The sequence below is a fragment of the Poromitra crassiceps genome, assembly GCF_964638095.1.
Source record: "Poromitra crassiceps genome assembly, contig: HAP1_SCAFFOLD_404, whole genome shotgun sequence".
Classification (NCBI taxonomy): domain Eukaryota; kingdom Metazoa; phylum Chordata; class Actinopteri; order Beryciformes; family Melamphaidae; genus Poromitra; species Poromitra crassiceps.
In genome coordinates, this window is record NW_028152001.1 from 69,854 (window position 1) to 96,773 (window position 26,920).

The window sequence follows — 26,920 nt, forward strand, 5'->3', positions numbered from 1 at the left end:
GTTGTGTATAGATGGCCTGACACGCAGACACCAGGGGTTGTTGAAGTGCTTGCAGGTCCTGGCAGGATGGCAGGATGCCCATCACTCAGGACAATGCCCACAACCTCCTCCCACTGCTGCAGGACTGGCTCAGGGCTCAGACCACAAGACCTGACCAAGACTCCCACCACCGTCATGACAACAACCACTACAAGGTAACTGCTTCCCCCCTTTCTAAAATAGCAGACTCCCACCACCATCATGACAACTCATGCTCGTTAACGTGATCTCTCAGGAATGCCTTGAGGGAATTTCTTAAAATTTGCCTCTACTAACATTATTAAAAGATCATAAAGATAACTGTGTTTCTGGTAGTTTACTATCAATCTATGTTGCTAGGCTAGGGCTAGCCTGCCCTGGCTCTGCTGTTGTTGTGATCAGTTTTGGAGGAGCAGTCTGTTTACAACGGAGGCTGGCTGTGAATGAAACCACACATGCGCGAGCAGGAACTGCACAGAGGTCTGCCATTGGCTCTGAAATTTGCCCACCCCACAAAAGTTCATCCTATCCAAATGTGGAGTGGGCGGATTCGAAAGTCTCAAACCTGCCCGCCCCTTTTTGAAAAACTGACATGACCAATGGCTGAGCTGATACCTCTGATTTGGGTTGTTGAGTATCTCTTTATGCTAAAGTACTAAAGTATCTTTTTTTTTATACATGTCTTTATTATTATTATTATCATTTTCTTTTTTATTATTAGTATTTTTTATTATTATGATGATGATGATGATGATTATTATTATTATTATGTAATGTTTTAAAGCTTAAAACCTTAAATCTAAGTATTCCAAAGTATTCCTAATAGGTACCGGTACTTGAGTATTCTAATGGAATACATTACAAAATACATTTTAGGGCATGTATTCAGTGTTCTGTAGTGGAATATATATTTGAAAAGTAGCCTAACCCTCCCAACAATGAATGACACATAGGCTTGTATATGTTTTTTGTAAAGCCCAGTAAGTGCCATTATGTTTGAAATGTGCTACGTTAGATAAAGAAATAGCATTAGTTTCCCTGCCTCGCTACTCTTTTACATGAACAACCAGTAGCAATGATTGACTAACCCTAACCCTAACCAGTAGCAATGACTGACTAACCCTAACCAGTAGCAATGACTGGCCCTGGGTCTAAAGGCGTCCCACTTTTTGCCTTTATGTTGACAGACATGTTAGTGTTGAATTTAGCATTGGGGCCAGTTCTATTGAAGTGAATGGGCCAGGCATGTTAAGTCCCACTATAAACCATGACCGAATAGGGCATCAGTCAATATCACATACATGTTTTCTTTAATCTGGTGTAAGAAAAATCAATCAAAGGTGAAACGATACGGATATTATGGTTTATAGTCGGACTTAGCTCCCGGTTAGCAGTTAGAGGGTTGTTTTTGGAGTTAAAGACAGAATCCCTGGACGTTTCATTTGCTGCTGCCTGTGTAGGCCACGTCAGCAGAGCTAACGTTCGCTAGCCACAGCTAACGTGAATGCTAAACAAATCCACTGCATCCTTGCCAGGTTTGGTTTGAAGTAACACCAGCTCAGACTTTTCCCCAACTCTCAGAACCCTTGCCCCATCCATCCATCCATCCATCCATCTCCAATGTTTCTGTTAACTTTCTGTTAGCAACCGAAGAAAAACAAAAATAGGGTTGGCTAACTTCTTCTTTCACTTCCTGCGGGCGATATTTTTTTTCCCATGATGGCGAAGGCTAGGCGAAGCCATGACCCGCCCCCTCTCTGCCTCTGATTGGCTGACTGTAATCGGCTGCTCCCACCTTCTTTCCAGGCGAGCCAGAAGTATCTCAAACGAGCCTAAACATAGTTTCATTCAATGTCACGATGCAGCAGGGGGAAAAGTAGGCTACTTCCAAGCATGATTCCTATAGATATTAGTGTTTGCTGGACAGCTAACATTCATACATGACTGCAGTTAGTTGTTGCTGAGGCTATGGTCATCTAAGCATTTGTTCATAACGTGAGCAGCAGGTGCAAAACAATCATTAAATGAACAAGCATGAGATACTTCATTATATGGAACGTTACAATTGCAAACCCTATATCTGAGTTATTTAGGCCTACTTAGCCTATTGCACAGACATGTATTTGTTTCTTGTCATTCCAAATTCAATCACATTGTTGCTCTGATTAATATTTCAATTCAAATACATGTCACTCTTGTGTTAGAATGAGTAAATGGGCATTGACACTGTTTTTATATAACCCTTGATCAATTCTCATTAATATTTTATCTTTTCTTTTCTTTTTGTCTGTAGGCTACATACGTGCACTGCCAAGAGTAGCGGCAGCATTATAAACCAGAGATCAAAAACATAAACACACAGTGGCGTCTTTCATGTATGCTACTAGGGCTGGGTCGGTTTGAAAATTTTAAAACCGGTTCGATATTGCCGTCTAAACCGGATCGAACCGGTATACCGATTTTTTTTGTAATAAAAAAAAAAAAAAAAAATTTTTAAGCAGGGCTCCCGTGTGGCCCATAACTGTCTGTAGTGTAACTTCAGTCCACCTGATAGCGATAATACACCTCTAAGCTGGTATTGTCAACCAGCAATGATACTGAATAAAAAGAAGCAGGACACCTGTGTAACAAACACACCCTGTATTTATTTCTCATAACTATTCAGCTCAACTTTTCTTCTAAACATCAAAATAATAAATGAAATAAGACTTCTGCCTATAGTGCAACTTGAGAAAAGGCTAATAAAAACACAAGCAGTGCAATCAGAATGGATTGGCTTACAGCTGAGCTGCCTTATAAACTTCAAAACTCACAAATTCACACAATATAGGGCCTAGGCATGGGTCGGTTTGAACATTTTGAAACCGGTTCGATATTCCCCAAAAAAACGTATCAAAGCGACTGCAGTTGGTGGCGATAATGCACCTCTAAGCTGGTATGCTGCCAACCAGCACGAACACTGAATACAAATAAGCAGAACATTTTAACTGTAACAACACACTGTTTTTATTTCTCATAACTATTCAGCTTAACTTTTCTTCAAACATCAACATAATAAACAAAATAAGACTTTTGCCTACTAGTGCAACTTGAGAAGAGGCTAATACGAACAATAGTGCAATCAGAATGGACTGGCAAATAAAAACTAAAAAAATCTTTTTTTTTTTTTTTTTTTTTTTTTAAGTCCCTGGAAACCAGAAATATTTCTTTATTATTTAGCATTTTGAGGTCATCACATCACAGGACCATATGTTAATAAGCCACCAGCCAAATTTGAACGATGATGAACATTGCAAAGTATATAAATTTAGGTTTGACAGTCGTGGCAAAACTAATGAGAATCAATTATTTTTTAGAGTGTATTTTCTCCCGCGGACTGTGTGGGCGTGTCCCGTCTGCAGCAGGTTTTCCGAGAGAGAGAGAGCGCGAGACAGAGGGGGGGAGGGAAACGGAGAAAGAGATTGAGTGGAGACAGAGGGGGGGGGGGAAACGGAGAAAGAGATCGAGTGCTGTGTGTCGAACACAGCACTCGTGCTGTGTGTCCACAGCACGAGTGTGTGTGTGTGTATGTGTGTGTTCGTTGCTCGGAGAGGGAGAGAGAGAGACTTGCTGCTACTGTGTCTGTTTGTGTGTGTGTGTGAGAGAGAGTAACCTCGCGTCACCAGCCTGTGTGTCTCTCTCTGTGCTCTCTCTCTCACTAGTCCAGAGAGAGAGAGAGAGAGAGAGAGAGAGAGAGAGAGAGAGAGAGAGAGAGAGAGAGAGGCATAGCGCTTGGCACGACGGCACACAGAGTGGGAGGGAGACGGACAGCGAGGGAACGCTGTCACTGGGGGCAAAGAACGGACAAAAGGAGGGTGGGTGTATGTCTTATTCATTTGTTTGTTTATAGCTCTTAACACATTGAGTGCCAAGCACGTCTGTGCACGTCCTAAAAAAAAGTAACGAGGAGTGCCAAGGACGTCTGTGGACGTCCTAAAATCATAATTCATATTATTCCATAATTCTGCTGTTTAAGGTCGTACCCAGCCAGTGAGCATGAATCCCTTCAAGGGATCACACGGCGCCACCTTAAACATCTACACGGGAGCTGCGCCACCCACCTCAGATCCTTTACTTTGTGCAGGAGAAAGCGAAAAAAAAGCCGTGATCAAAGGGGAAACCGATGCATGCTGCAGCCAGAGCCATATAGATTGCTCTGTCTGCAGCTGACAGTTGGCTGCATCCGCGCCCACAACTGAGCTCTTCTGCTTCTGTCCATCCGTCTGCATATAGTTCCTCCACACGATTCCCTGCCAGAAAGGCAGCACCCGAAGCCGAACGGCCAAACCTTTTCCTTCAGTCCCGTAACTCCCGTTTGCCATTTCCTTGTTGCGCTGGGATCCACCCGGGGCAAAAACGGAGGAAGCGAAAACAGACTGTGTGCGTGTGGGGAGGAGCCCGCAGCTCAGAGGGGGGGGGGGGCACGCAGGCTGCACAGAACCACACCACGCCACCACATCAGAAAACACCAGCCAGAGTCAGTGAATGTGCTTGAAATTAGAGTGCAAAAAGTATTCATAAAAGTGACTTTATCTTGAAAAGTAAAAAAAAAAAGCAGAAAACCCTTGAAAGTGCTCTTCTTTCAGAGGCTGTCATTTCATAATGGAACTGTCTAGAAACAAAATTTCTTCTTTGGAAGAAGCAGGAGTGTCCAATGTTTCATTAGAGTCCAGCCCTGTCAATATAGCCCTAATAGAAAAAATTCTATAGCTGTTTTCAACTGAATGGAAGTGAATCTGGCACAGGCTCCAGACAATTTTACTGAAGCGCTGTGGCACTCAATGTGTTAAGTATGGTGATGTGTGATTGTCTGTCTGACATATTTTGTACATCTATATTGTTAATAAAAAAAATAAAAAAATAAAAAAAGGAGGGTGGGTGCGGATTGCGCGCGTGTACAAAGGTTATATAGAGCTTATGACGTCATAAGCTCCTGCGTTTTAGCACCTCGCGCACTGCTGTCTTCAATGAGGAAGTACTTTGTAGAATCTTGTAGAAAAGTGTCGATTTTAAGGCTTTGGGTTGAAAGTAATGTATAATAATTTCGGAGGCACAAAATTACTAACATAAGACCCTAAATAACATAGTTAGAACGTTTTTGTGGATTTTGGTTTCCAGGGACTTTAAGGTTTTTCCGGTTTGCACGTGATCAAACCGGTTTGGGCTCGTATACCGAACCGAACCGGTAAAACCGGAAATCGACCCATGCCTATATGCTACCAAGCAAAACTGCTGTCTGTCTGACCACAGACAGTAGAAAGAGACGCAGGATAGCCAAGCGAATGTGATTGGATGACCGTTTGACGCTAGGCCAATCACAGGCAGAGAGGGTGCTTCCAGCCTTCGCCATCATCCGAAAAAAAATATTGCTTCCTGTGGAGTCAATGAACCGAAAAATGGACAGCGCCACTTTGCCATTGTGCTCACAGAGTGTATCGTCCTAAAAGGATTCAAGTACTCTGCTGCCACCTATCCTCTCCATGTATTACTGCAGCCTAGATTTTTTATACCGTCGTGGTGCACCGCGGCAAATTACCGTAAATTCCGGACTATAAGACGCACCGGTCTATAAGCCGCACCTTCAAAGGTGACTATTTTTTTCTTCTATAAGCCGCACCGGTCTATAAGCCGCGGGTGTTTTGATGTTTAATTACCATATGTAAGGCTTCGTGCACAGAGGGGATTGTCGGGAAAGAGATGGCTGTTTGGGGAAGCTCCCATTTATTAACATTTCAACAAAACAAAAGTCAGGTCACTAATCCCCAGACAAAATCACACATTGTGGTATTTTTTGTTTTTTTTACAGTGCACACAGTGTCCGCGGTGTGGTGAAAAGAGGGCAAGAGAGGAAATTAAAACAGAAGTGGATTTATAGTTAGAAAGAGTGCTAAAGAAGAGAGAATTCCGTTTTTTATTTTTTTATTTTAGTTACTCACAGTACTATTGACCAGTCCAACTCAAAAGATATTCGGCAGTTTCACTTTGAGCTCTTGTTCCGCCGCTGGGCACACAGTGTCCGCGGTGTGGTGAAAAGAGGGCAAGAGAGGAAATTAAAACAGAAGTGGATTTATAGTTAGAAAGAGTGCTAAAGATAGTCCGGTCTGGTTATGACGAGTCTCGCTGGGTACAGTACGCCAAAGCGATATCCATTGACTCGATGATGCTGTTGTATGTTGCGCGTTTCTGTTGCACCAATGCGGAGAGGTCCTGCCGGACGAAAAAGCGCGTACCCTCCCAGGTGAGGGGCTTCTTCCCCGCAGCCTGGAGGATGAGTTGACGGTCGGGCCAGCGGAGTAGGCAGATGAAGATGGCCCTCGGTGGCAGGCCGGGGTCTGGACGTGGCCGAGGCGCCCGGTGTGCCCTGTCCACCTCTGGTGGTTTCTCGCCTTCCTTCAGGTCCAGGATGTAACACAGGATTTTGCCACGAAAGCGTCCATGTCACCAATCTCAGCTCCTCTTTTACATTGATCAGGCGAATGTTATTTCTTTTACTCCTGCTGATTAAGTCATCAACCTGCGTGTGCAGGGTTTCGATTTTGCATTTTATCCATTTTCGGACTCACTGTGTTGTTTTTGTCCTCCAGTGCGCGGATGCGCTTTTCCGCATTATAAACTCTGTTCACGGTTGCCTTAGTTTCTTTAGTGAGTGAGTGGATGGACTTCTGCACGTTTTCAAACTTGTTTTCAAGCTGCTCAAAACCTCTGAGCGATGTCGGACTTAATCGATAGTGTTTCACGGAGTAAAAGTTTAGCCCAAGCGTGTATCTCCAGCCTCCAGCAGGTGAGTCATTTCCTCATTCATGGCGTGATTGCTTCGTCTTTTTCTTTCTGCTTACCTGTGTTGTGTTATGTTATGTTATGTTGTTAAAAGAGGGCAAGAGAGGAAATTAAAACAGAAGTGGATTTATAGTTAGAAAGAGTGCTAAAAAAGAGAGATTTTTTTTTTTTTTTGGAAAAAATCCATAGATAAGACGCACCGTTATATAAGCCGCAGGGGGCAAAAAAGGCCAAAAAACGGGAAAAAAGCCGCGGCTTATAGTCCGGAATTTACGGTACATTACGTTACATTACATTACGTCATTTGGCAGACACTTTTATCCACAGCAACTTACAGTAACACATTTTGTCAACAATAGAGAAATCAACTATGCAACATAATCTATGACAGCTACAACCTTTATCTTTATTGTTTATTTAAGCAGGGACAGTACACAAGGAACAGACATTTGCCATCAACAGAAAATTCTCAAGTGTTAGAAAGTTATATTTCTTGATAATGTCACAATGATGATAACTGTTAGGTTTTTTATCCAGGACCTTCAGCGCTTGCTTGAATAGAGTAAAGAGTGGCTGCGTTGTTGTTTTATTGGCCTGGGACCAAGTAGTGGCACAGTAAGACAGATGTGATAAAATGAAAGAATGAAGATACAGTTTCGCCACATCTGTGTTCAGCTGACATCGAATTAATCTAAATTGCCGAAGATTACGTTTGACAGTCCCTGCAGTTTTCTTTATCTGCTTTTTGAACGAGAGGTTGCTATCTAAAATAATACCCAGGTATTTAAACTCCTGGACAACCTCCACTCTCTGACCCTTTGAAGGAATAGAGTGGTAAAGTTTTTTTGTGTGTGGAAAGGAATGAGAGAAGAGAGACAGGTCTGTAGTTCTGAATAGCAGTAGGGTCAAGGGAGGGTTTCTTAAGCAGAGGCTTGACTCTAGCAGTCTTTAGAGTAGCCAAAACAAGACCTGAGGACAGAAAGGAGTTGAGAGTAGTGAGGAAGGGAGATAGGTCAGGTGAGATGGTTTGGAGGAGAGAGGAGGAGGTGGGAAGGGAGAATGTTATAAAGTGGTGGTCGGATGAGTCACAGTGAGGAAGAGGAGTCACAGACAGTGAGGTTGGAGAGAGGTAGAGGTCGAAGGATGAGAAGAAGTTAAGGAAAGGCAGAGATTGCAAGGTTACCTTGGTCTGGATGTTGAAATCGCCCAGATTTGGGCTGAGGTTACAGGGATGAGGAAAAGACACATAGTTAGGTAGATGAGCAAGTAGTTAGACAAAGAGAAGTAACAAAAACTCTATTCTCTGGCCTACCCTCGATGGACTCCCACAGATAGACTCCCTTTGTGCCCAGAGTCTTCATGCCCAGAGGCTGCTGCTAGAGCTGCCGCTCTAGACTGACTATGCTGAGAAATACTGGTTCAACAGGGAGTCAGGCCACACCTTCCAGCAATCAGCGTCTAACCACAGTGGCTGGCCACCTCAGGCCAGGCTGTGAGCAATGAACAGGTTTTAAACAGGTCAAGTATCACTGGTTAGGAATATCTACACACTTCAAACTAACAGAGAGAAAAAACAAGACATATAAAACTTACAAACAAAGTTTCAGCAAGAAAGTGCAGCACAGAAGAAAGCTCTTTGCAACACAAAATGTTGCAAATGGCGATGTTGGTTACTCCTGAAACACCAAACATCTGTACATCTGATGCGGTATTTTTATTTTATTTTATTTTAATACCGCTTCCAGCACCTTTAACATTTTGAACTTCAGCAGAAGATTAAGTTGTTTGTCAAATAATATTGTAGAGGGCTGGTTTGTGTGGGGTTTATTTATCCATACATTAAGACTGATTAAGACATTAAGATTTAAGACTGTATAGTCTTGAACGTCTCTCTGCGTAGTGCTAGTCACGTGTTGTATTCCTCCGGGGATTGAATGGGAGAGGGCAGAGGAACTGAAGGGAGTTGTTGTGGAGCAGGAGAAGAGGGCGGTGGTGTGAAGCTAAGGAGAGAGAGCTAGCGGGGTTTTGCGGGATTGGCGTAGGATTTGGCGTGACTGCGGCCAAGCCATCAGCAGCTGTACGTCTTGGAAATTAAGTGCAGAAATGGAATCCGCCTTGAGTTGATTATTGATTATTGATAACGTTACAATATGTTACAATACGTTTACAATATGACTCAGAAACGCATGGAGGGGATGTAAAGGAGCACGCCAACATTTTGGGAGATTCACCTATTTGCCATATTCCCGATAGTAAGACAAGAAGAATCAGAATCAGCTTTATTGGCCAAGTATGTTTACATACAAACCGCTCCTCGGCTGGCGCCTCGGACCGGTTCACGCCTCTCGCGTCGTCCCTTAAAAAGTGATAATGGACACCTCGTCGTGCATTAACCCTTACTTATTATTTCATAATGTGGTGAGTACACCAGTGTGCTAAGCAAACTAGCAGGAATCCAGTCCTACTAATGCATGAAACAATGTCATCACATTTCATCTAGCATGTGGCTGCTCTTCTTCTCCCTCCTCCAGGAGTCCTCTCAGCATGGGGAGCCTGATAGTGTCTGCAGCAGCAGCAGTTCCACCAGTGTTACTGGGGGGGACATGGTCCTCTGCCTGGCTGCCATCCACAAGCTGGTGGAGTACATCCAGCTCAACTTCACCCAGGCTGACAAACCCCCCTCCTCCAGGGAGGCTGACAGAGCCCCCTCATCCGGGGAGGCTGTAGAGGTGGAAGTCTGTGCTGTTTGCCTTCATAAGTCTGGAGGGGACGTGGCTGAGTTTGGCCTGAGCTTTGGGAACATCCCGATCTTTGGGGACCCAGAGGGAAGGCCAAAGGGCAGCCGGAGGAGGAGGAGACCTACGGGGCCCGTCCTGGAGGTGGGCTGCCTCTGGGTGACGGAGGTGAGGAAGAGGAGCCCGGCCGCCTGCTGTGGAGCCATCAAACTCCGAGACGAACTCCTGTCCCTCAATGGACAGCTGATGGTTGGAGTGGACGTCAGCGGAGCCAGGTAGGATCACTTCTGGTGTAACTGAAAAATATTGCAATATTTCCCGAATAGCCTACCCCCCCTTTTTTTTGGTAAACAGTTAGATAAACAGACAGTTTTGCCAGTCTGCCCTGCTGCCGACCCTCATTCCACCACTCACTGTATATTATCGCTACAGGTAAGAGTGTCTTATTTGTTGCTGCAAAGGGAGAGAGAACAAGGAAGTGTAGAGCACATCAACCTCTCAGTCCTTTATTCATAATATTCACCCCCCCCCCCCAGTATTTTGAAAATAAGTGTTACAGAAGTTTGACAAATGAACACAGTATACACCTTATGTTCAGACCTTACAGCTGGGTCAAATGGGTGCGGCTACATAAGGTGAATACATACTGTAATAACTCAATGCTAGACACAAACAAAGATAATAGCACACTCTCAAGCTAAGGTTTTAAGCAAACTCAAATTTGAGACTTCTGTGCTCAAACTCTGAGTGGATTTACTCTTAAAGTCGAGCTGAACCCAAAAATGACTTTTATTTTATTTTAGTTCAAATACCTGGGTATGCAGTGCACCTACGGTATTTAATAATGTATGCAAACAAAATCACAACAATCTACCGGTAATTTCTTTAGTTTTTCACACTTTTTCACATCAAAAGTTCATTTTTCAAGATTTCATTGATAACAGTAATGTACAGTTTGCTGACGTCACCTAGTACTATCAAATTTCTACCCCATTTCAACCAATCATATCACGACATGCAGCTGTCAATCAAATCTTCATTTCTGGATAATTTTCTCTTCCAAATGAAGTAGAAAATGGCGCCTAGTGCCTGTCATCTGGCAGAATTCCTATCCCATAAACTAACTACTAACTTGGCCAATTGTTAGAAACATGAACAAAAAACAAAAACTATAATCTCTGAGAATGCAAAGAAATGTAACTGGCTCGTTAAAACGCGCATTCCAGGGATATCGTAGCGATAATGGCGTGCGCATCCGAGAGCTTGGTTGTTAGGGGTCGCACTTCGGAGATTCTAGGCCGACGTGCTGCACTCTCCGCTCAGCAACACGAAGGCAGCTGGCTGCCTGCGGGTCGCTGAGCTCCACTCAGCCACTAACCTCCCGTCAAAAGGGTCTTCCCGAGGGGAGCGCCACAACACACTGAATCCCACTCGATTTGGAGGCGGAACACGCCAGGATTGGCCAAAGCCCAATCCAGTCCCCAGAATTGTCAAATAAAATCATCGACATGATACTATGACCCGCCTCTCAACCTGTCATCTTAGACAAACTATGTTTTCAGTCTGAAACGGACGCATTATGCACGTGACGAACAGGTTCAGTTCGACTTTAAGTATGTAAATCACTCTCAGGAAAGTGAAGAATTTACTGTGGTTGTGTCAGCATACTTGCCTCCATGCACCGAAGGGTCTTGCAATGCTGCGGTGTAGCACTGACTCTATTGCAGTGGATTGGGCGTGATCGACCCTTCCGCGGGCAACGTTGCAGACAGAGTAGGAAGGCTGATCCGTGAGCGGCTGCTTCTGGGATGCGGGTCGGGGGCTTAATCGGCCTCGGCTGGGTCTACTGGGCGAGGGTGTATGATGTTGAACAGACCCGAAACACCTTACGACCCCAGTTAACATCACTGCTGACGCCTCCCAGCGCATGCTGAAGTATGTATATTTGTAACGTGCAAGCAAAAATTAACATAAAAAAAGATTCCCATTTCAGACGGTCACAGACAGTCAAATAGCGCATTTTAATGTTCTTGGTTAACCGATTAATGATCGGTTAATGCGGGTTGGTTGTGGTCAATTTAGTTTTTTCATTTTCGCCATCCCTACTAGCAACCAAAGAATATAGCCAACCCCCGACACGGGAGAAACCGTGAGGGCCGATGCAACACTCCAGCGGAAGTCGGACTCGGTCCATTGATGCAGCGCATCTGGCCAGTCGTCTGCATTGGCGGTGTTCTACAGCGGTGCAAACATTGGTTGGATTTTAAGCACTAGATTTATGGGAATTGATGAAATGATGCACAATACCCTGCAGCAAATCTCAGACCTCTCAATGGTTTAAAAAATATCACACAGGAGAATGGATGTTGAATTAGATCCTAATGTGTTCTTCAACTTCCGCCCAGCAGATGCCACTAAAAGACTATGGTCCACTGTCTCTGTCTCTCAGTCCAACATGCTGCCTGGTGTAAGGGGCTGTCTCACTGATCAGTACAGTAAGGAGACAACATGCCAACAAGCCTTTGCTCATAATGCTGCTACTTCTTAGCGAAAGGACGAACGCCATTGTATAGTATAAATGCAATAAGAAAAATGACCTGGGAAACCTCCAGTCATCTCAACAGTGTGATGATACACATTGCATATACATTACATATCAGTAATAGTACAATTAGTAAAAGAGAGAAAAGGAAAAATAAATGATTAATGTAAAAGTTAGTACATGTGTGAGCATCCTGCACAATCACACATGGTCACAAGACTGGTTAATTCTCAGCCACGCCTTCAGATGGCCCTTGAAGGTGGCCAAGCTGGAGCTACCCCTTATAGAGGGAGGTAGGCTGTTCCATACAGCGCTTCCTTTAAAGCCTAGCTCCTCATTGCGTGGCTCTCGAAGCTTTAGTTGGCGGCTCTAAATTTTTTTTTTTTTTTTTTAAGATTTCATCCCCCCTGCTCTCCCCAAAATGTCAATAAACCTTTATGGCATATTATTACAATACAACAATACTGGTGTTGACAGTAATAGAAGGTGCCAAATCATTCAAAACAATAAGCATTTTGCTTTTAGGAGTATTGTGCCAGCGTGCAGCGCTGTTCCAAAACGTGTCAACGTGTGTCGTTGCCTGGGAAACGCACATCCCATAATACAACTGTTCACATCGCATCCCATAATAGTATGATGATACTAGGGATGCCATTGCGAACATAGATGTGAACAGGTTAGATAAAACTTCAGCGTCGCCAGCGATGGCCCCCACCGTTGCGGTCGGGGTACGTTTCGAAATCCCTCCAGGCCTGAAAGATTTTCTGTGTGTGTGTGTGTGTGTGTGTGTGTGTGTGTGTGTGTGGAAAACAATCAAACAAAAAAATGGTAGGCAGATGTGCTTGGTTGGGGTGGCTTTTGGTGTTTTGCGGTAAAAGTGGCTCTCCTATTGACTTTGTCCTGCCAGTGCTGCTCTCATCGAAGAAATAGTGAGGATCACTGCTTTAAAGGATAGCACGTTTTGACCAAACAGGGTTCTTCTGAGCGGAACTTCACAATCCCTGTTGGTGATGGCTCTAGTTAGCCGGGTCGGATTGGCAGTAGATCTATATTTAATAAAGGTTAAAAGAGGTGGAGACGCTAGGGGCAGGGGTGGGCAACTATTTTTCATGGGGGGCCACATGAGAAATCCAGATTGTTGCCGGGGGCCGAACAAATATTGTCATGCCGTAATGGATGGGCAACTTTGATGATAGAGAGGGCCACAAAAAAAGTCCTCGCTACCAGATTTTGCTGAGGGCTGAACGGCGCCAGCGCGAAAAAATTGGGGCATTTGAAGCCAGGTTTAGAGGAATAACTAATTTTAAATTAACAGTTGTGATGTCATTATTCAGTCTTAACCACCAATATTTGATCCTTTTCTCACTCACTCCTATGTCACCACACTCTCCCTGCAGGGCTTGAAATTAACTTTTTTCACCACCTGCCAATATGGCTGCTAGATTTTAAAGTTACCAGCCAATTAGAATTTCCACTATCCGAAATGTTTTTCTTGAAATAAACCAGAATATGAGTGGGTTAATTTAAGCATAAGTATCAGTAAGTGGCCGGGATTCTCAAAGCCTGTGTTGAGGGTCACACGAACATGCACTCTTGAAGCTAAATAAATCCAAAACCAACAAGTTAATTATTTAAATTTCTACCTCAATGTAGAACAGCCATTTCTTACACATGAGATTACTTTTGGCCTTTTAGTCATAAATATTATTGAAAGATATTCCATATTCCAGACTGAAATGCTATAACAGAAGAATATTGGCCAGAATGACATGAACATTTGGACACTTATTCAGCGGGTATCTTGCATGTTGCGTTCAGGTGCACTGTAAAAAAAAAAAAAAACTTTTTTTGCAATTCCATCGCAGGCCACACAGGGGGCCGTATGTTGCCCATGTGTGCTTTATAGTAAGGTTCAGTCATAACTCATTTATAATTAAGCCCATAGTTAATGAACTAATCATGTACAAAACACACACACAGTCACATATTTTATATACTGTATATGTTGTAAGCCTAATTTTTGCCATCACCGCTGCTTTTTACATGTATGGGATAATACAGGCTAATATACAAGGTGTCCCAAGCTCTGAGTCATTATAAACTCAATTAGCTACAGAAGCTAATGTTCACATTCAGTCCTTGTATATTTCTCTCATGTGTTCATCATTCCTTTCCTCCTCTGTGTGTGTGTGATTGAGAAATGAGATGCAGGTGGTGTTCATCCTAATTGGCCTGGTCAGGTGTCAGATTGCTGCTGGCTGATTGGCTGGTGGAGAGCATTTAAGCCAGCTGATGCCATCCTGACGCCCCTTGCTCTCCTCATTCCCAACGATGATGGCTGCTGTGCTGACTGCTGTGTTCTGTCAGGTAGGAACTGTGTGTAGACCTACTTTAGTAGTTCTGCAGAACTTTATTAAGATGTGTCTTTATCTTGGTAGACCTGTGCAGTCTAAACTGTAAATAGTTACCTTCCAGATCTACACTTTTGTACACTGTAAATAACACTTACCCAAGTAGCAGAAAGTAGGGGGAGAAGCCCTTTAGTTTTTTGTAACATTTTCTGATGTTTATTTTGTAGGAGCTTATAGGTAAGAGCTGTGTCTCTTATTTAATCCATCATTTTCTTTTCTTAGGTAAATTTAAGGTTGGGGATTAGTTTGGTTAGTTGTGTTGGGGCCATGCTGTGCTCTGAAACTAAACCTGCTACTCGTGAACTTGTGATGGTGGTTTGGCTGATCATCCTTGGGAGTGGGAAGAGTGGGGGCACTTTTGTGTTGCGGTCCGGTTCCCCGAGGCCGGTTCCTAACATAATTGGGTGCTCGTCTGCTTTTCTCATTCGTCAGCACGTCGTGTGTGTGTATATATATATTTTATGTTTGTCTGGTGGGCAGTCTTTGTGCAGGTGGTAAATGGTGTTAGTCAAGGTGCCTTTGCATGGAGCTGAGGAAGCTCATGGTGGTAAAGCTGGTGGAGATGTTTGTTGGAGGAGGAGCCGGTCAGAGGGGACCAGTAAGACTGAGGAGGGGCGTGACAAGGCAGGGCCGTCAGTAGCACCGTTTCTCCGCTTTCTGTGTAGACTATGCTACCCTACAAGAGTCTCCGTACATAGACTTGCCTGTGAGTCTGACTTTTTTTTTACCGAGCTTTCGGCCAGAGTGGCGCTGTTGAGCGCTCTGACGGCTGAGAGCTCTAACCTGGAAAAAATATCACCAGCACAGACTTCAGATGAAAAGAGGCATTTATGAGCAGCGTCGAGCTTTCTTACCCCGACGTCGAGAAGCGATGAACCCTTCTCAATATGTGGCTTTGAAATGTTTCTGTGACACTTGTAAATACGTCTGTATCACTGATTTAGATGGCTTGGGAGTCAGAGTCACAGGCAAGTCTATGTACGGAGACTCTTGTAGGGTAGCATAGTCTACACAGAAAGAGGAGAAACTGTGCTACTGACGGCCCTGCCTTGTCACGCCCCTCCTCAGTCTTACTGGTCCCCTCTGACCGGCTCCTCCTCCAACAAACATCTCCACCAGCTTTACCACCATGAGCTTCCTCAGCTCCATGCAAAGCCACCTTGACTAACACCATTTACCACCTGCACAAAGACTGCCCACCAGACAAACATAAAATATACACACACACTCACGACGTGCTGACGAATGAGGAAAGCAGACGAGCACCCAATTATGTTAGGAACCGGCCTCAGGGAATGGGACCGCAACACAAAAGTGCCCCCACTCTTCCCACTCCCAAGGATGATCAGCCAAACCACCATCACAAGTTCACAAGTAGCAGGTTTAGTTTCAGAGCACAGCATGGCCCCAACACAACTAACCAATCAAACTAATCCCCAACCTTAAATTTACCTAAGAAAAGAAAATGATGGATTAAATAAGAGACACAGCTCTTACCTATAAGCTCCTACAAAATAAACATCAGAAAATGTTACAAAAAACTAAAGGGCTTTCCCCCTACTTTCTGCTACTTGGGTAAGTGTTATTTACAGTGTACAAAAGTGTAGATCTGGAAGGTAACTATTTACAGTTTAGACTGCACAGGTCTACCAAGATAAAGACACATCTTAATAAAGTTCTGCAGAACTACTAAAGTAGGTCTACACACAGTTCCTACCTGACAGAACACAGCAGTCAGCACAGCAGCCATCATCGTTGGGAATGAGGAGAGCAAGGGACGACAGGATGGCATCAGCTGGCTTAAATGCTCTCCACCAGCCAATCAGCCAGCAGCAATCTGACACCTGACCAGGCCAATTAGGATGAACACCACCTGCATCTCATTTCTCAATCACACACACACAGAGGAGGAAAGGAATGATGAACACATGAGAGAAATATACAAGGACTGAATGTGAACATTAGCTTCTGTAGCTAATTGAGTTTATAATGACTCAGAGCTTGGGACACTTTGTATATTAGCCTGTATTATCCCATACATGTAAAAAGCAGCTGTGATGGCAAAAATTAGGCTTACAACATATACAGTATATAAAATATGTGACTGTGTGTGTGTTTTGTACATGATTAGTTCATTAACTATGGGCTTAATTATAAATGAGTTCTGACTGAACGTTACTATAAAGCACACATGGGCAACATACAGCCCCCCTGTGTGGCGGGTATGTGTTAGAGGGTACACACAGGAAAATACTGTCACAGAGGACTAAGAGATGATTTACCATCTATAGCATACAGAGAGGAAGCAAATTGTTGCATTTCTGATCAACTGTCACATTAAAATATCAATGACAGATGAATAGATCTGGGGGCCGGGGCTATTTTTCTAAAAAAAAATATATATATATATATATATATATTTTTTTTTAAATACCGAGGTCATGACCTCAGTGTCCTCAATGGTAGCTACGGGCCTGGCTGCTAGCTGTTTGTGAATTAGCTGTGGAAGCTACAGTACATTGGCTGTCCATGTGAATTAGCGGCGTGAGATAGCTTTGAGCACGTCGGAACGTTTCCAGCACATTCCGTCACAACCCGTTCTAAACGCAAGGTAACTCACTCAATCCCAAACTATTTTATTTCATTTCAGTTAATTTAAGAGTAAATGCTGTTTTAACTGCTGCAGTTTGCACAGTAACAACACATTGAAATTCCGTTGGTCTTATATATATATATATGTATAAACCCTGTGGCCTTACTGGGCGCCCCAAACACTGTTTTGCGTCCAGCCTGCTCACGGAATCGGTGAGAACATGCACTTTTACAAAAATGATTGTCATTTATTTTCTACTTTATTGCCTTAAAGTGTGTGCACTTGTTGAATGATTGGTTGTTTGTATAGCTATTTTGTTACAAAGAGGAGTTAATTATTTTACAATGATATATTTCAATTTATTTTGCACTTTATGTAAAACACTGTTACTGCACCTTAGGTACAGATAACTTGTTTAGAGATGTAATGTTTATTACAAATGCAATATGATGTGATGTACAACAAATGTGAACCAGACACAGTATTGCATAATTGTTTCCTTTTATTTTACGCTTCATGGTAATGCAAATTACATGATGAAAACTACATGTATTATAGAACAGAGAGTAGATATGATGCTGTAGAACAGACAGTAGATACAGTACATTGATACTCATGATACCTCTCTGACCCTGACAGGTCAGGTTTTTTTGTTTGTTCTTCTTAAATCGATCTCTTCGTGACCTTGATGGCGAGCCTTCCCACCTGGATCTAGAGCGAGGACCATTATCCCAGGATACCCCCCATCCCGTGTCGTGATCACTGAACAGGTCCTGCTGCACTCTGCGGTGTGGGAGGCCGATTGCTGCAAACACCCCACACTCAGGCTACTCATTCACATTTCCCCCTTTCACAATCATCTCCCCCGGATACACACACACCCCTTTCCCCTGGACTTTGAACTCACACTTACCTCTCGACGCGTTTTCTTTTCGTTTTGGACTGGATCGTACGGGCTTACCTCTTCCCTTCCCTGGAACTGTGAATTAGTTAGTGGAGTGGCAGTATACACTACTGCAGAAGAGGGGTCGTTTTGGTATTTATTTTATTAGTTATGCCTCCGCCGGCGAAGCCAGGCCGAAGGCATTATGGATCCGGGTTGTCCGTCCGTACGGATGTCCGTCCGTCCGTCCGTACGGATGTTTGTTAACGCCATATCTGAGGAACGCCTTGACGGAATTTCATCAGATTCGCCTTAAACATTCACTTAGGCTCAAGGATGATCTGATTAGATTTTGGTGGTCAAAGGTCAAAGGTCAAGGTCACTATGACCTCTCGAACGCCATTTTCAAGCTTGTTAACGCGATATCTGAGGAACGCCTGGACGGAATTTCATCAGATTCGCCTTAAACATTCACTTAGGCTCAAGGATGATCTGATTAGATTTTGGTGGTCAAAGGTCAAAGGTCAAGGTCACTGTGACCTCTCGAACGCCATTTTCAAGCTTGTTAACGCGATATCTGAGGAACGCCTGGACGGAATTTCATCAGATTCACCTTAAACATTCACTTAGGCTCAAGGATGATCTGATTAGATTTTGGTGGTCAAAGGTCAAGGTCACTGTGACCTCTCGAACGCCATTTTCAAGCTTGTTAACGCGATATCTGAGGAACGCCTGGACGGAATTTCATCAGATTCGCCTTAAACATTCACTTAGGCTCAAGGATGATCTGATTAGATTTTGGTGGTCAAAGGTCAAAGGTCAAGGTCACTGTGACCTCTCGAACGCCATTTTCAAGCTTGTTAACGCGATATCTGAGGAACGCCTGGACGGGATTTCATCAGATTCGCCTTAAACATTCACTTAGGCTCAAGGATGATCTGATTTGATTTTGGTGGTCAAAGGTCAAAGGTCAAGGTCACTGTGACCTCTCGAACGCCATTTTCAAGCTTGTTAACGCGATATCTGAGGAATGCCTGGACGGAATTTCATCAGATTCACCTTAAACATTCACTTAGGCTCAAGGATGATCTGTTTAGATTTTGGTGGTCAAAGGTCAAAGGTCAAGGTCACTGACCTCTCAAACGCCATTTTCAAGCTTGTTAATGCGATATCTGAGGAACGCCTGGACGGAATTTCATCAGATTCGCCTTAAACATTCACTTAGGCTCAAGGATGAACTGATTCCATTTTGGTTATCAAAGGTCAAAGGTCAAGGTCACAGTGACCTAACAAATGCCATTTTCAAGCTCGGTAACGCCATATCTCAGTAACACATTGACTAAATTTCTTCACATTTGGCTCAAATATCCAATTCTGCACAGAAACGCCTTGATGCAATTTCTTCCTATTTGGCTCCAACATCCACTTGGACTCAAGAATGAACTAATGGCGGAGGCATAAGTCCGCGTTGCGGTCGTTCTAGTTTTGAAATGTATTGATTTGATTGATCTGAATTGAATTGAATTGAACTGAATTTAAAGGTTGAAACTGATAATTCGGGTTAAAGGGTGCACCCGAGATTGAATAACTGGGAAAAAGATTCAACTCAAAAGTGATCACTATTCTGATATCAACACGCTGTGATATTTTTGTCATTGTCTTATTGTTGTTTTTGGTACCAACCATTGTTCATTCTTTATTCTTCCAATACTAAAGAAGCCGGCATATTACACATTTAATTCTTGATCTCTGAGTCTCATTTAAACATTCACTGTGCTCCAGTAGCCGAACCCAGAACCTTCTGGTCCATTCTATTTCTATAAGTGATAGTATTGTTTCTCAATTATCGTAGTAGGTGTTACATGTGCATACATGTATGTTGCATCTCCAATGCTCTGTGATGTCCATATGCAATAAACTTAACCTTAACTCCATCACATACACCACACTCAATTTCACCACCACAAGACTGTATGGGTTGTGGCAGCTGCTGCGGTAGAGGGCCAATCACACGCCGCATTAAATTGAACGCTCGCTGTAATTGGCTGTGAGCAAAACCATACAAATACGATTTTTTTCTAGATCAGTTTACAAAAAAATTATGGAATGCAGGTATCATATGACTGGAGATGTTTAGATCATATTTGGTACTAGTACTACTGGGTTATTTTGGTCGATATCCAGCCCTAGTCCTTCCACCCCAGGTGGGGCCACAGAAGCTTCAATGTGTTGATGTTTTGACTAGCGTTGCCGTCTGTGTGTTCCTGTCTGCCCCCTCCCTCCCAGGTGTTCCTGTTTGCCCCCCTCCCTCCCAGGTGTTCCTGTCTGCCCCCCTCCCTCCCTCCCAGGTGTTCCTGTCTGCCCCCCTCCCTCCCAGGTGGCCGAGGAGACGTCAGTGGTGCTGAGGAAGCTGGGCTACTCGTGCGAGACGGATGACTGTATAGACTGAACCACAAGTTTGTTTAATGCATCATATACATACAATTTAATGGAGCGGCCCAAACGGGGGGCAAGGAACAAACTATTAACAAATTATTAAGGCTCAAATGCACGTGGGATGCTTTTATATCTCATTAATAACAACACTTTATAACGTCGGTTTGGATAGGTCGGACCACCCTGTTCAACTATGGTATATATCTTTAAAGGTTACAGTTACGGCTGAAAATGACAACGGAGATAAACAATAAACAGCTTTGCCGATTTCAATTCAAGCAATTCAAATCAATCGGCAGTTGTCTAACTGGAAGTGACTGTCGTTGGCACAACGATTGATTGAACGGTGATTCGGTCTATAAACGTCACGCGCTCCGCTCCTCGTACCTGTTTGAATCCATCCCTCATCTTTCCTCTCCCTTCCTTCCCGATCACAGCGGCTGTTTCCAGAGAAGCTGTCGAGCTGCCAGCTGTGTCTGCAGTAATCAAGGTGGTGAAGCGCCCGTGTGTGCGCCTCCCTCTGGCCACCATCACCACCGCGGTCATCGTCATCCTGGCTGTTTTCATCCTGGTAAGACGACTCCGCTTCCACCACTTTGAGCCGCTGGTAGAATGCCATCACATGCTCTGCTATTTATAGAGGTACTGCAATTCATAGCTGAAATAGCAAACTTCAAAGCCTGCTGTCCAGTGGCTGTATGTCAATCAAATCCTTTGATCCTTTTACTCCCCCTTAGTGCTTCATCAAGCCAGATTTGACATGTTCCAGTGATAGTCCTGACCGCCATGCAAATAGCGTACACAATGATAAAATGTCAAAATTGTCATCTTCAAGAGTAGCATTCATACATTATCATCAACTATCAACTCATTATCATCAACTATTTAAATAACAACACAGAGACATTTTATTAGCTCATGACTTTATTGGGAAACATTGTGCAAAACGTGTGTTTTCTCACCTCTTCTCAGTTCTCAGTTTCCTGGTCTGGACTGAGGAGGCGAAACGGAGGCAGATGGGTCCAACCCATGGTCCAACCTCACTTGTAGACGGGGAGCAGTGGAACATGCCAAGTGTGGTTGAGTGGGGAGGGGGGGGGTGTTAATTGATTACAGTTTTTCACAATTGCTTAAACACATTTCCTGATAGACTACCTCACTTTCTCAAAACCCGAAACACAAATCTCAAAACTCACACACAAAATGCAAAATCCTACACTTCTCTTGCAAAAGCACACTTTGCCCTCAAAACCGTGTTAACTGTTCACTAAATGGTATTTTCTTTTCAAATGACAAACACATCATATGAGTAGACATTTCTAAGCACCCATTGAACACTGGTGTGCAGAATGGAAAACACTATGAATGCTTTATCAGTAGAATTATGCCTTTGCATGTTCAGTTTCAGGTTGTGCACATTTTGTCTAATGTGTTTAAACAATTGTGAAAATCTGTAAAACCACTTTTTGAGGGGTTAACACTTTCAGTGCCACGGCCCTTGGGCAAAAGGTTGCTTGCTGTGCCACATAGGCCGCAATGCATTTTAAAACAGTCATATAATTTTTTTAATAATTACTATGTAAACACTGAACACGCACAAATAACGAGGAGACTCTCTTCTATCACCTGCAAAAAAAAGTTTATTGATCCCATTTTCCGTTCTTTAGTTATGAGCCGGAGAAGATAGCTTGGTTGAACGAAAAACATACCTTTTTTTCTACGAGCTGAGATAATGAGCCTTTTGTGAAATTAAACATTTCAAGCACATCTCTGACTCTGAAGCGAATTTTCTGATGTCTGGGTCTGTCTGGGTGAAGTGTATGCTGCTCTGCTGCTCTCCGTGCTCCCCCCCCCCCCCCCCCCTCAACTGCACACGCCTCCTGGGTGTGTCTTATGTGTCTGGTGGCTCTCAGTCTCTGCTGAGTTTGCTGCGCACACACAGTGAATGGTGCGCGACATTCAGCTTTTTGGTTCCGCGTGTGTTTGTCACGGGCTGGCATGCTTCCAGTTCGGAATAATAATGCTGATTATGTGAATGTGCTGTTGCAGCGTACATGGAAGTGCTCAGTTGTGACAGCGGATGCTGCTGCTGGGGGCACAGCTGGCGTTGTGCTCGTTTATGGAGGCACGTCGATGCATACGGACGGATGCGATGCGATTTCCTCATTTTGCCCAGTGACTATTTCTGTGTGTTTGGCTCCTTTTTCTCTGATCAGGAGAGTGCTGTCGCCACCTAATGGGTTTGTAAAATAGGTTATCGACCTCCAATAGCTACAATATTGTTAGAGGCGACGTAAGAAGCTTAGATCGACACCCCCCCGTCAAAAAAACAATTTGGAGTTATGACGCCATTTGGCGTCGCTGGCACTGTACGGTAAATTTCTAATGACGCCATATGGCGTCGCTGGCACTGAACGTGTTAAACTACTTGGAGTCATTATAAATGATTAAGTTTGACGTATGGGAAAGTCAATGTAATAATAGTTGTGTTGAAGGGGACAAGTGGGGAAGTTTTGAATAGTGATCTGTTTAATTTATTAACAAATTCACTGCCAGCCGTTATTTTTTTACTGTAGGTAGCTTCTGCCAAGTTTTTTTTTTGAGGATTCTGGCTCATCTTTCAACAGCCGAGGATTATTTTCTGCTAAGATTTTGTGAACACAAAATATCTCAAAAGAACTAATAGAATGTGTGCTTTCTCTGTCTAAAAGAGTTAGTTTGTAGAGTTAGTAGTTATGTAGGCATTAGCACTTGAATACAGCATGGTTTCAGCGTCTGAAAATTTAAGCTGAGATAAATGGCTTTTTGTGAAATTCGATAGAACAGTCACTTTAACCATTCATTTTTGGCATCAGTAAGACGTCAGACATCTAAACAATAGTTTTGAACAGTAATTTCCTCCATAACAGCAGGAAACCCCCCTCTCCTTCAAACTCCTCCCTCCGTGTGTGTGTTCTCCTCCTGCCTCCCTGGCTCTGCAGCGGGCGTGTCACAAGCGAGTTTCTGCTGCTGCTGCTGCTGCTGCCTGTCTGCTGGCGGCCGCTCTTTGGGCGAGTCTGGATGGGCTCGCTCGTTTCTTGGGGTTTCGGTTGAGAGCTTTGATGAAGCTTTTGCGATTCTGGTCTTATTTATGCTGCGTGTTTCAAAGTGTGTTGCACCCATAATCTATTATGCAAATTTGCAATCCCCCACCGCCAGCTCCCTGCGCGAAAGCGAAAGCGAAAGCGTTTTCGCCAATCCATTTTCATGAGAATGGCTTCCTCACGCGGTTGTTTTTGCTTGGCTTTCTCTCGTCTGGAGAGCACTGTCGCCACTTAGTGGGTCGGTAAAATAGATTATACACATTCAATACCTCCCATATTTTAATAGGAGATGTAAAAGGGGTTGATCGACGTCCCACCGTCAAAAAAAAAAAAAAAAAAATTTGGACGAGATATCTCGTCATTGGCAGTCAACCGTTGGTTTCTGCTTGACGAGATATCTCGTCCACGGCAGTGAACATGTTAAGGACAATAAACCCTTTTCGCGTCATTTGTTGGGGAAAGCCATAACAAAACTGCCTAGAGATCCATTGTAAGTTACACAGGCCATAGGGGTTAAGGCGGAGGACCTCTCCTCTGCAGGCTCAATCCCTGCAGAGATGGTAGATTGAGAACAGGGTGAGAGGAAGGAGGCGGGGAGATAGATGGCAGAGGAGGGAGGGGAGAGTGAACACCTGCTGTCCTCCCTCTAACCCGTCCACCACCAGCAAGTCACAGTAATGTTATCTGTATGGACAAGAAACGATTCCTGGCATTCATTGCCATGGTGTTAAACTGTGCTGCTAGTATGACTGGGAAGACGGAGAGGACTGAAATGGTGGTTGACGCTGCAAAGAGATTTCTGGATGTGGTTGATGTATCTGGAGCAGAGATAGATAAAATACTGAGAGATGCATTTGTGCAAACTCAGGCGTCTGCATCTAAGTGATATGGAAAGTAATTATGAATCGGAGTACTTTGGGTGGACAGTGTTTTCTACTGTAGCTTACAGTAGGTTGACAGATACTAGCTAGTCCGACTGGTCACACAGCCAGCGCTCTGTCCTCGCTGCTCGTTAAATATTTCCAAATAGCCGTTATTCTGATAAACTGGTCACATATTTGGAATGTTACGTTGTCATCTGAAAAAATATTGAAACTTTAAAACAGTTTGTTTTTTTGCTTGAAAGGGTTCTTTTTGGAAAGTCTAAAAATTATTACGTAGACGAAAGATGATTACAAAATTACGTTATGCGGAAGTGGAACACATAGGTTGGATTAGAATTCTGTGTGTGTGTGTGTGTGTGTGCGCACATATTCAAGTCTGCGTATTATGCTAAATCAACTTGGACCCCCGGCGGGAAATGGAAGACTGGCGGCAATTAGAATACAGGCGCTTATTGGAAGAATTACGATATATATATATATATGGTATATATGTATATATACCGTAATTCTAGCTAGCTAGCACAAGTCACATTGATGCATTTTTGGCAAGACTCAGATTTGAACCTGAGAAAAAAAAAGTCTATGCAATGTGAATAAAAGGGACATAAGACCATCTGTTGCAATGAAAACAACATTGAAGGATTATGAAGTTGCCATTATCAGTGTTTTTGGTGAATTCTGTTTTTAATTTGGTGTTTTGTTGTTGCTTAAAGGAGTATGCAGAGTTCCAGTACAGGCGGAGACACAGGCAAAGGAGGCGAGGTGACATGTCGAGTCTGCGTAGCAACACTCCTGACCCTGATGACCCTAGCGAGAGCACCTTAGATATTTCACTGCATTTTTCACCACATCTCACCACCAGTGTTTAACCTTTCATGAACTCGATGTTTGTTGAAGAATGGTTTTTAATTTACTGATGATAAGAGATGCTGCACCATAACAATATTTTAAATGATTTCCTTTGAAAAATGTATTAAACGCTCGCCCGCCAGTGCTTTCTCACCTTGGTTTGTTTTACAAAAAGGAAACTTAGAACATTTTTGGCCAGCGCAGCGCAGGCCCGAGCCAATCTGCCTGCTGCACGCGAAGGGATCTAAAATATTATGCACAAGCTTGCCACAACATGGTCTCCAAAGTTCCCAGTCATGCTTACAACTCGTTCTAGTTGTGAGATATATATATACCCCCCTTCTAAAAATGTGCTTTAGACTTAAGGGGCCCTATTCTCCCACAGGCCTTCGGCGCTAAAACGGGCCTTAAACGCAAAAAAACGTGCCTTGCGCCTGTTTTGGGACGATATCAATATGGCTTTAGGCTGCCAAATGCGCTTTAGGCCGAATGGGCGTGGCGCAGTCCCAGAATGGGCCAAAGTGGGCGTGTCGGCGCTAAATACCGGCGTACTCCTATCTTCCGACCTGCCGTTAATTTAGCGCCTTGCGCCTTTGAAAAGCAGGCCTATTCAGTGGGCCAGTCCCTCCCCTCTCTCCTCTGTCACCCTTTTCTGTGTCACTCTCTCCCTCTCTCCTACTGACAGGAGCAGGCATTGGTGTGCGTTTACCAGTTTATTGTGAAATAAATCCTTCCGCGTTGAGTTACTGTCACAAGCCTGTGTGACAACGCTTCCAGCCTGGGTAAAACAACTCCGTCCGTACCGCTTTGAGGCTGCAGGCAGTCTGACAGGCACAATACGACTGTCTCTCTCTGACTGCCTGTGAATGCCCCAGCATGCAATTGGGTACTACATTTCGCTACTAAATAGCAACCAAATGAGGCGAAATAGATATAAAAGGTCGATCTAAAATAATGTGTAATGGTAACACAGCCTGCAATTGTAGAACATTTCAATATTGGACCAAATAAATCATCGAAATTAAAACACCACCCTAAGTGAAACATATATGTCCTCCTGGGCCTATATATATCCTTTGTCGATTTAACGTCATTTAGATAAGTGTCAGCGGAACGCGCTTCAGAACGCGCATGTGCTATACTGTGATGTCCGCTCCAATAACTTGGCCCAACTTCACATTTAGTTTTACAATAAAAACACATTTATGCAATGACTTTACATAATGTAGGGTATATTTATGTGCATCATTCTACCTGCAGCAGGGGAGAGAAAACGATATCGTTCTGAACAAACTTTCACCAATATAAAATTAATCTCATCATATAGGGATAGGCTATATTTTTGTAGCTGATGCCTTTAGAACATTATTTTCACTTTGATCTTGCTATAGTGTAGCGTATTTACATGCTTGCAGTATTGAAACTGCAGTTAGATTGGTTTGAGAAGCATAATAATATGGAATAATAGCCTATAATGCAGACAGACAGACTGGATGAAGGGAGGGGGGGGGGGCAGAGCGTTTGGCTTTCGTCTGGTTTTGCGGGATCACTGGAATTGGAGCTAAAAAGGCAAGCGTGCAATTCGTTTATTGCAGTTATCCAATGAGCATGACGGTGCATAATTTTACGCTTAAAAGGCGTGGTTGTAATGGTTGAGGCTGCGTCTAGCG

At 43.6% G+C, this 26,920-nt stretch overlaps 1 protein-coding gene across 7 annotated transcripts in view; it reads left to right on the forward strand.

The window, feature by feature from the left end:
- The window catches only part of LOC310771189 (PDZ domain-containing protein 2-like), a 98,560-nt gene that overhangs the window by 69,814 nt on the left and 1,826 nt on the right, over positions 1-26,920 (forward strand). The window contains exons 2-7 of one of the 7 annotated variants that reach the window (XM_083663849.1): positions 12-194; positions 9,366-9,844; positions 20,285-20,454; positions 20,872-21,005; positions 21,407-21,513; positions 25,115-25,163. In XM_083663849.1, the coding sequence (XP_083519975.1) occupies positions 75-194; positions 9,366-9,844; positions 20,285-20,447 (762 nt within the window). In that variant the 5' untranslated portion in view covers positions 12-74 and the 3' untranslated portion in view covers positions 20,448-20,454; positions 20,872-21,005; positions 21,407-21,513; positions 25,115-25,163. Of the gene's footprint in view, positions 1-11; positions 195-9,365; positions 9,845-11,977; positions 12,065-17,754; positions 18,087-20,284; positions 20,455-20,871; positions 21,006-21,406; positions 21,514-25,114; positions 25,164-26,920 lie in introns of those variants that run through there. The other 6 variants (XM_083663848.1, XM_083663851.1, XM_083663850.1 and 3 more) reach the window with 6 other exon arrangements.